The sequence below is a fragment of the Canis aureus genome, chromosome 1 (assembly GCF_053574225.1).
Source record: "Canis aureus isolate CA01 chromosome 1, VMU_Caureus_v.1.0, whole genome shotgun sequence".
In the NCBI taxonomy this organism is placed as follows: domain Eukaryota; kingdom Metazoa; phylum Chordata; class Mammalia; order Carnivora; family Canidae; genus Canis; species Canis aureus.
In genome coordinates this window covers 105,614,926-105,624,775 of record NC_135611.1, presented here as the reverse complement: position 1 = coordinate 105,624,775, position 9,850 = coordinate 105,614,926, and the positions used below count along the sequence as shown (strand labels likewise).

General features: G+C 45.8%; 1 protein-coding gene across 2 annotated transcripts in view; it reads left to right on the top strand.

The window, feature by feature from the left end:
• The first annotated feature begins 587 nt into the window (after positions 1-587).
• Positions 588-9,850, top strand: part of PPP2R1A (protein phosphatase 2 scaffold subunit Aalpha) — a 39,695-nt gene continuing 30,432 nt past the window's right edge. Inside the window, exon 1 of one of the 2 annotated variants that reach the window (XM_077842871.1) lies at positions 588-765. In XM_077842871.1, the coding sequence (XP_077698997.1) occupies positions 688-765 (78 nt within the window). In that variant the 5' untranslated portion in view covers positions 588-687. The remainder of the gene's footprint in view (positions 766-9,850) is intronic. The other variant, XM_077842873.1, reaches the window with a different exon arrangement.

Genomic DNA, 9,850 nt, shown 5'->3' with positions numbered 1-9,850 from the left:
GAAGTGGAAGATGCGCCTAAGTACGGTTTAGGAACCAGATTCACAAGGGCCTTGACTATCAGCCTGAAGGGCTTGAGTTTCATCGAGAGAGTAAGGCAAGTCACCAACCTTCGGGGGGCCTCCGCATAATAAGGCAAAAACCTAAGGCTCATTCCCATCTCCTCCCTCACAGAGTTGCCGGCAGTACGTCCACCAGGAACCAGGACCACTGCCTCACAAGCCAAAACTTGCAGACTGTCCGGGTCCTCACATGACGTCACGCACTCCAAGCGACGCATGCACAGAAGCTTTGTGCTGGACCGGCCAGAGGGCAGTCTTTGCTTCCTCTGAATCCCTCCATTTATTGGTTAGGTACAACTGCTCGTCTCCCTCGTCGTTAGCGGCGACGTAGGCGGGTACAATCTTGGTCGCTAAGATACCGCGTACTTCCGTTTCCTTCCCCTCTCTGCTATACTGAGACAGCCGACTTCGTCCCTTCAACCAATGGCAAATGGGCAGTGGGCGGGGCTTCACTTATCCGGACCAACGAAATGCGGGCGTCGCGCGGCCAATGACCGTGGGGCAGCCCCTGTAAAGTGGCTCAGGCGACCCCACGCTCGTCTTCCGTCCTCTGCCCAGCCCTACCCTTCCTGCCCCGGTTTCAGCACGGCGCCGGCTGCAGTCTGACAGGAACGGGACGGAACCAAGATGGCGGCCGCCGACGGCGACGATTCCCTCTACCCCATCGCAGTGTTGATAGACGAGCTTCGCAACGAGGATGTTCAGGTCCGGAGGCTACGGGGGTCTTGGGGAATTACAGGAAGAGGTAATGGGGGCACGGACGGCCCTCGCGGAGAAGGCTCAGTGTTCGCTAGGAGTGGCGGAAGGGGGAGGCGGCCAATCAGCGTCCGGCTTTCACGTTTCCATGTCCCTGGACTGGATGAGAGGGCGCCCGGGATTGGGTGTTGGCCCACTGGAGGGCGGGAGGCAGGCCAGCCTGGAGGCGCCCGGGCCTGCCAAGTGCGCGCGGCGGCCCGGGTCCTGGGAAGCTGCGACTGGGGAGGGGGTCAGGCCACTGGGTGGGGCGGAGGGAAGGGCTCGGTGATTGGCGGCGGCCCCAGAATGGCCTTTTGGGGATGGGGCGCGCGGCCTATTCCGAGTGGGGGAGGGGCCCCCGGTGTGTGGGGGCTCGGGTAGGTTTTCTCCCTACTGTGTTCTGGCGGCTGGGCCTCAGCGCCGTGGGGTAAACTCTCGGAATGGGGCTTGAGCGGTGACGGCTGCCCTTCCAATTCCTGCTCTCCCTCCCTTTTCAGTTTTGGTGTAGAATCCACGAGGGGAGGTGCGGCGAGAACACCCCATTCCCACGAGAGCAACTGGCCAAATTTAAGCACGGATTTCGAGATAGAGATTCTCCCGCCTTCTGGGGCCCTGCCGGGCTGCGGTGGGCAGTTGACTAAACAGCCTAGCACATTTCTGGTGAAGGGCTGAGAAGACTGAGGACTCCACGGTTTGCCCACCCCGGCCCTACCTCCCACCCGCCGTGTGACCTTGTGCAAATTACTTCATCGCTCTGGGCCTGTTTTCTCTGCAATGTAGGCTAATAATAGTTCCGGCCTCCCTGGGTGGTTGTGATGGCCTGGACGAGTTAATACTGCAAGTAAAATAGAACGGTGCCTAATTGTTATAAGGGTCCAATAAATGTTAGCTGCAATTATTGGGAGTAGTAATGGAAGAGGTCCCATTTCTTTATAGGAGCTTCCATTTTTCTGTTTATGAAATTGAGCGGATTGCATTAGGCCCAGCCTCTGAAGTTCGAGGTAGATCACTGATTCTGGAGTCAGACAGGCTGCTGCTGTACTTCTTGCTAATTGACATGGGCAAGTTTGTTAATCCTCTTGGCCCTGGCTTTCCTCTTCTCTCAGATGGAGGTAATTATCTGGTTCATAGGGCTCTTGTATGAATTCATTTGTTCAATAAACACCTGCCCCATGTCAGTTATGGTGATAATGGTGACACCAGTTGTTATACAAGAGGCAGATGTGAAACAGCTGAATAGATTATTAACAGTTGTGAGATGTGGGAAGGAAACAGGGTATTGTGATGGTGAATCAGTATTTATTGGGCCTCAGCTCTAGGTAGTGCATTGTTTTAGGCACATGTATACAAAAAGGAACAAGGTGGACAAGAACTCCTGGACTCCTACAACTTTTATGTTGCCTGTGGAGAAACAGACAATAAGACAATTAAGTTAAAATGTATACCATGTAAGATGGCAATAAATGCTTTGGAGAAAAATGAAGCAGGGATGGAGAGGACGGGAGAATGTTACACAAGTTTAGAATGACTAGGCAAGGCCTTATTGAGAAGGGGACATTTTAGCAGAAATGTGAATGAGAAGCAGGCCTCATAGATATCTGGGGGAATAGCATTCCAGGTAAAGGAAGCAAGCGCAAAAGTCCTGCAGCAGGAATATGTAATGCATGCTCTGAGAACTGCAGGAAACCAGTGTGACAGGAGCCAAAGGAATGAGCTGTTGGGTGTCAGGAGATGAAGATAAAAGGGACTATGACTCAGAGGGAACTTGTGAGCAGTCACTTAAACTAGGTGTTGCCAGATCATTGAGCACAGTGGTTAAGAAAGTTTTTGAGATGTTTTATGGTACAGCTTAACAAGTTTAAGTAGCATGAGGACCTGTGGATAGAAAGAGCTGTACTTCTGTATGAAGCCAGTGGTTATATGCATGGTGCTCAAGGGGCAAGGGATGTGGAGGGAGTATTAGATCATAAATGTTTTCGAATTTCTAATTGTAAAACTAATTTCACAAGATTTCTCTGGTATTAACTATTGGTGAGATATAGAGGCACTCTTTAAGAATGTAGCAAACAGGTTTTTTGTCCTTATTGAAACTATGCAGCTCTAGGTCAGCCTTCTGGGCTAAAAATGAACATATTTCTGCTTCTATCCCTCATCACAGGGATTGGCAAATGGCCAAGGGTGGCCCTTTGCCTTTTTATTTTTTTAATAGAGTGTTATTGAAAACACAGACTCTTCCATTTACACATTATCCATGGCTGCTCTGTGAAACAATAGGGTAGAATTGAGTAGTTGCAACAGAGACAAGTTTTGGCCCCTTAACGCCTAAAATATTTACCACCTAGTTCTTTACAGGAAAGAGGATGCCAACCTTTTTTTTTTTTTTTTTTAAGATTTTATTTATTTATTCATGAGAGACAGAGAGAGAGAGAGAGAGGCAGAGACACAGGCAGAGAGAGAAGCAGGCTCCATGCAGGGAGCCTGATGTGGGACTCAATCCCAGGACTCTAGGATCACGCCCTGGGCCAAAGGCGGCGCTAAACTGCTGAGACACCCAGGGATCCTGAAAAATAGATAATTAAACAAAATATGAAAACTCGACTTGAACCACCTCTGTATTAAATCCTATCCTCTCTTCCCCCCTACCTCCACCCCCAAAGTAGCCTATGTAATGAGGTCCTTACAAATCCTGGTAGGTATGTGCTGTTCACTGTGCTAGCCACTCTCTATATGTGGCTGTTGAACACATAAAATGTGGCTAGTTTGAGTTGAGATATGCTTATAAGTATAATACATTACTAGATTTCAGAGACATTATGGAGGGTATTAAACATTTCAGTGAAGCTTTTTATCTTGATTACCCATTAAAATAATAAAAATGTTATATTGGGTTGAATGAAAAAGATTAATTTTGCTTGCTTGTTTTTTTTTTTTTTAATGTTACCAGAAAATATACACTTACATGCATTTATTGTCTGCATTATATTTTTTTTTCTTTTTTTTTTTTTCTTTTTGGCCTTCATTATTTCTATTGGAGTATGCTGACTCTAGCTCATGCTCTATTCATATATCGAAGAAGCAAGCTAGCGGGTTTTTATTTTTTTTAAACACTAAATATTTTGTTTTACAACTTGCACTTTTCACTTAGTATTTCTTCCATATCTTTTCATGCAGGTACATACAAATCTGTGTTTAAAAGGAGTTTGAATATTTTCATAAGAATCAGAGACAAAAATCTCAGACTGCCCACTCTCACACTGTGCCCATGTGTATGGGCTTTCTGAGGATGCGGCTTGGCTCTGATTCATCTCTCAGGACTTAGTGGCTCACTATAGACCTCAGAATAGAGGAGCCCAGAAAGGGTTGAATAAATAATAACTGGCATCTGTTGGGTCCCTGCTCTAAGCTAACTGCTACAAAGGGAAGTATATTTACAAGCTTACTGAATTCTCACAACCACCCTCTGAAGTAGGTCCTGTGGGTACCTGCATTTTCCTGATGAGGAAGCTGAAGCACAGCATAGTTAGTAACTTGGCCAAATTCATGGAGCTGGGAAGTGGAGGATCCAGGAAAGGTTCCCAGAGGAAGTATAAGACCTGAGGAGAGAATAGAATTTGGGGTGGACAGAAACTGGCTGACTATATCCATATGCCAGATAACTTAATTGGTCTTTAATGAGACAATCTCGGATACTAGAAAGAACATGGAATTTAGAATCCTCTAGTCTTGATTCATTTGCTCAGCATATACTTGTTCAGCACCTCCAATGTGTCAGACTGTTTTAAATGCTAGAATACAGCAGGGAGTAAAATGGCAAAGCTGCCACCTTCATGGGGCTTACGTTCTAGTAGAGGAGGCAGACAGTAGATCAAGAATGTGAAGTCAGTGGCAGTAATTGCTTACTAGGAAAATAAGTCAGGGACTAGAGCAAGCCCAGGGTTGCCTTTTTTTTTTTTTTTTTAATTGCACTTATTTTTAAAGTTTTTATTTATTTGAGGGACAGGGAGAAGCAGTCTCCCCACTGAGCCAGATGTGGGTCTCAATCCCAGGACCCAGATCATGACCTCAGCCAAAGTCAGCTGCTTAACCAACTGAGCCCCCTGAGCTGCTTTTTAGATAGGGTAGTTAGAGAAGATTCTCTGAGGAAGTGATAGAGAGCAAGGACTTGAATGAAATGAGGGAGAATTAATGGGGGAGGGGGTAAGTAATCCAAACAGTTGGTACAAAGGTCCTGAGGTGGAAGCATGCTTAGTGTAGGTCTTTGTTGCTAAAGCAGAAAGAATGGCAAAGTGGTGAGAGGTGAGGACTCATCTGGAATGAGATCAAGTGAAGGCTTGTGGACCAGAGCAAAGGGTTCTGTAAGATTGGGGAGCTGTTGCAAGGCTTTGTGTGGAGGAATGACATGTTCTGACTTAATTCTAAAGGATCCTCTTGGCTGTTGAGTAGGGGCTGGGCAGGAGCAGATAGACCTGTTGGGTTGTCATTGCAGAGCACCTAGGACTGATGGCATGTATGTAGGGAGAAGAGGTTAGATTCTGGGTATGTTAAGAGGAGTCCTTTTGGGGATAGGATGTAATGTGTTGGGTGATGAAGGGAAAGTCAAGGATGTCTGAGCTTTGAATCCTAGTTTATTCCCTGTGTGTCCTTGGACCAACTCCTTTTCCTCACTGGGCTGGGATTCCTCACCTGTGGAGTGGGAATAATGATGAGGAAGCAACATCTGCCATGGAGGTTTGAAGATGCAGTGGAATTGGCAAGTTAAGTGGCTGCCTAGAAGTAGGCATTCAGTAATGATGACCTTGTTCAGTTGTTGTGGTATCTTACTGTTTTATACTTAAGAGAGTGATGTGCAAAGAGATTGCATCCTTTACCTAAGGGCTTCCCAGTCAGTAAGAGGCAGAGGCTGGATTATAATATCCACATGTGTTTGGGGCCCCACATTACTTAGACTGTGGTCCACTGGTTGAGAGGCTAGGTTTCTGTTAGACTCTCTGTTTTCTCATCTATAAGATGGGAGTGATTTTGTAATTTAGGAATTTGTAAGGGGGTTGTGAGGATTAAGTAATATGGTACATGGAAAATCCTTAGAACAGTGCTTGGTGTGTTATAGGTGTTCAGTAGTGTTGGCCTATAGTAGTTATGTTGGTGATGAGATAATGGGGGCTTTGTCTGTCAAGAGGTGGTGCTTGAGTATTTTTAAAGACTATTCTCACTATTTAAGAGAGAACACGCATGCATGAGCGATAGCAAGGAGAGACACAGAGGTGGAGGCAGAGGGAAGAGAGAGAAGGAGAAGCAGACTCCCTGCTGAGTGTGGAGCCCAACATGGGGCTTGATCCCAGGACCCAGAGATCATGGCCTGAGCTGAAATCAAGAGTTGGACACCCAACCAACTATGCCACCCAGGCACTCCTTTAAATACTGTTCTTTTCATGATTAGAGTATTGTTTCTCAACTTGGGGTGATGTTGTTTTCCCCAGGAGACAAATGTCTGGAGATCTTTTTGATTGTCACAGCTGGTGGGTATAGTGCATCTGGGGTCCCGTGGGGAGAGGTGAGTGATGACCGGTGTCCTACAATGCACAGGACCGCCCCCACCACAAAGGTAACCCAGGTCTGAATGTTAGTAATGCTGAGGTTTAGAAGCCCTACTATGTGCCCAACCTCATAATGTGTACTTTGTATGTGTTAATAAAGTCCTCACAAAGACATCTGAGATAGGTGCTAATTTACTTTCCTTTAAAAGATTTTTTAATAGTTATATATCAGATGTAATGTAATGATGCAAGGAATTAGCCAAGGGCACTAGGTTTCAGGGCAGCCCTCCTCACCACCAAGCTGAGTCCCCTGTGCAGAAAAAGTCTAGGCCTGGAAGTGACACAGGGAGACACAGCCATGGGTGGAAGCAGAGTGGGATTTCAAATCCTGGCCTGGCTACTTTCCAAGTTACTCAGCCCTTCTGGCCTTGATTGTCTTGTTAAATGAAAAAAGAATGGAAGACACACAGGCTGGGTTGTGTGGGTTAGTGAGATGTTCTGCATAAAGCCCCTGCAGTTGCTAACCACTATCCAAGATCTTGCAGCAGCTTGCTCCATGTATATGTCTCAGAAACATGGAGTTCCAAGCTCCGACTTTTTATGGAACACATGGGGAATTGGTGAATGAGAAGTTAGAAATAAGGTGGTTCTCTGAGAGTTTAAACTAAAAAGAGTTGTGTAGGATGGCAGAGAACTGGGTTCAAGTTGCAGGTTCTGCCACAGTTCACTGGGTAGCCTGCATTCCCCTCTCTGTGCCTTACTTACCTCTCTCTAGGATGACTGTGGGGCTGGGGTCTGCCTCTTGCATTGTCATAAGAATTACAAGGGAGAACCTGTGTAGAGTGCCTAGCTGTGTACCTGGCACATAAGTACTCTGAATTGTAGTTGAGTTTTAAAACACTGAAATTATTTCTATTCACGCTTTTTTAGCTTGCCCAGCCCTATACTAGGTTCAGGAATCACCACTGGAAATAGTTGAACAGTCCTGACCATTGTCCCAGAGACAAGTCACCTTCCAAATGAGGGAAACAGGCATATCCATAAATAATTATGCTAGGCAAACTGCTGTGAGAACTGTTCACTCTAGTGCTGCAATTTCTGAAGGTGGAGAGATTACTGACCCACCCACTCCCCCTCCCCCCAATGCCAAATACATGAGAAACAATGGTAAAGAATAGCAGCTAACACTGAGGTGTTTGCTGCCTGCCAGGCTCTGTCTCTAGGTTTTCCTTAATTTGATCATCCCAGCAATCCCATGAGGTCTGCCCTGTTGTATTTCCCATTTTACTGGGAGGAAACAGAAGCTCTGAGGTGCCCAGACTTGTCCAGGGACCCTTAGCTAGTGGGTAAAGCCAGAGTATGTGCTCATTTGTTGTTTAAAAAATAAATTAAAAAAAAATTCAAATGATCTAGAAATACAGGTTGTAATGCCCATTTTCTCTCTTCAGCAGTGTTAAATGATTACCAAGTGGGTGCTTTGTTTTTCACATCCACACATATTCATTTTAAAAAGTGATTCTTTGTGAAATAAGGAAGAAGATATGTAAACTTCAGGACTTTATAGGAGATAGACTCTGTCTTTCACTGGGCATTCCCAGCTCCTTGTTAAAGCACACACATTACGTTACAGACCCACCACCCTATTGCTAGCCACCAGGTTTTCCAAACAAAAAGATTGCTCCAGATATCCTCCAGATGCTTGTCTCTGCTTGTATTAACATCTGTATTTCCTTTATTAAAAAAAAAAAAAAAAAAAAAAAAAAAACCAGCAGATATTTATTGGGCTCTAACTCTGAGCAGGTGCTGTCCCGGGTTCTTGGGGCACAGGGTGAAGAAGACAGGGTCCCTGCCCTGTGAAGCTTACGTCCTGGTGAGGAAGGACAAACTGAACAAAGAAGTCTGTGTTGAAAGTGGCGAGCGTTCATATATGTGGAGAGTGATGGCGTGCTGTTTCCCTGGGCAGTTGTGAGGATCCAGCAGAGGCCTGGGTAAAGTAGGGGGAGCTCTGAGGTGTCTGGAGGAACAGTGTTTCAGGCTGAGGAGACAGTACATCAGTGAGTGCAAAGAGCTGGGTGAGAGTGGTGTTGCATTGTTAGTTTGTTGGTTACTGTCAAGGAAACTGTTAAGGCAGGATTTCCAGGGGTAAGGGGACAGTAGGTGGTGAGAGTTGGTGGGGAGGGGGCTAGATTATGTTGCGCTTCAGAGGCCATAGCAAGGCCTTCAGATTTCTCTCTGAAGAGAAGGTGGACTGCATGTAGCTCATACTGGACACCTTTGTAACAGGGAAGCTCCCTGGGGTCACACTGTATGTGTTTGTGTCAGGGAAGCTTTGTGGATCCAACGGAAATATGGGCTTTAAAAAGGAGTGTTTCTGCAGGTGCATATAGTGAATATAGGTGGGAAGTGAGATTTTAGATATTGTGTCTCCATGTACTGGGCTGTGTGCTGAGGGCTGCTGGGTATAAAGGCAGCCTCAGTCCAGAGTGACAGTGGCTGTTGCAAAACCATGCCTGTGGAATGTCATAGGTGACTGACAGGGACCTGCTTTGGGATCCGTACAGGATAATCTTCCAGCATTGTGCCATGATCAAGGAACAGTAAGGATTTCTTATTGATGTTATTCATAGCTGCTCCATCAGGAATGCACAGAGAACCCAGCGAACAAGTTGTTGTTTCAAGTTAAGGGTTCATTTTTTCCTTCCATGACCAGTTTGGCAGCTCAAGGATTATATCAATGTTAAGGATTATATCACAGAATTGGGTCAGAGTATGCTGTTCTTTGACCTGCCCTATGGCCGGTCAAAGATTGCTGTGTGACTGCAGATCCCCTTAAGAATACTTCCTAGAAGTCACACCCAGCATTCCCACTTGGATTTCACTGGCTGGGTATTAATTTCCTGGTCACGTTGGATGAAAAGGCAGTTCAGAAATGTCTCTTCCAGGGGGTTATGTGCACAGCTGAAAACTAGGGGTTCTAAGCGTCAGCATAACCCAGTGCAGGAGCTCTCAACCTGAGGTCCATCTAGAATTCCAACACAGGTCCATGAATTTGGATGGGAAAAATAACATCTTCATTTTCAGTAACCTATAGCTCCAATTTAACTTTCCTCCTATTACGAATTGTAGTATCACAATAGCAAAGTATAGTTTTAGTAAAGCCTGTGGAAATCATAACTGTTCACATCTGATGTCAACTGTTGCAGGTACTTCTAGAGTTTCATGTGTTCTCTATTTCAAAATTTGGTTATTAGACTTGCTAAGGGCACTCATCCCGTGTCTCCCCCCCCCACACACACACACACACAATTAAAAACACAGAAATACAAATTGATGGTACCAGTTAAGAACCAGCTGACTGGTGTTCTAATCCTGGCTCTGCCACCTATAAGCAGTATGAGGTTACTTAACCTTCCTGTGCCTTTGTTTTCTCAGCCGTGTAATGGGTGATCCTGAATCCTCAGGAGGTTGCAAGGATCAAACGAGACATTAAGGCACCTAAAACGGTGTCTGGCACACAGTAT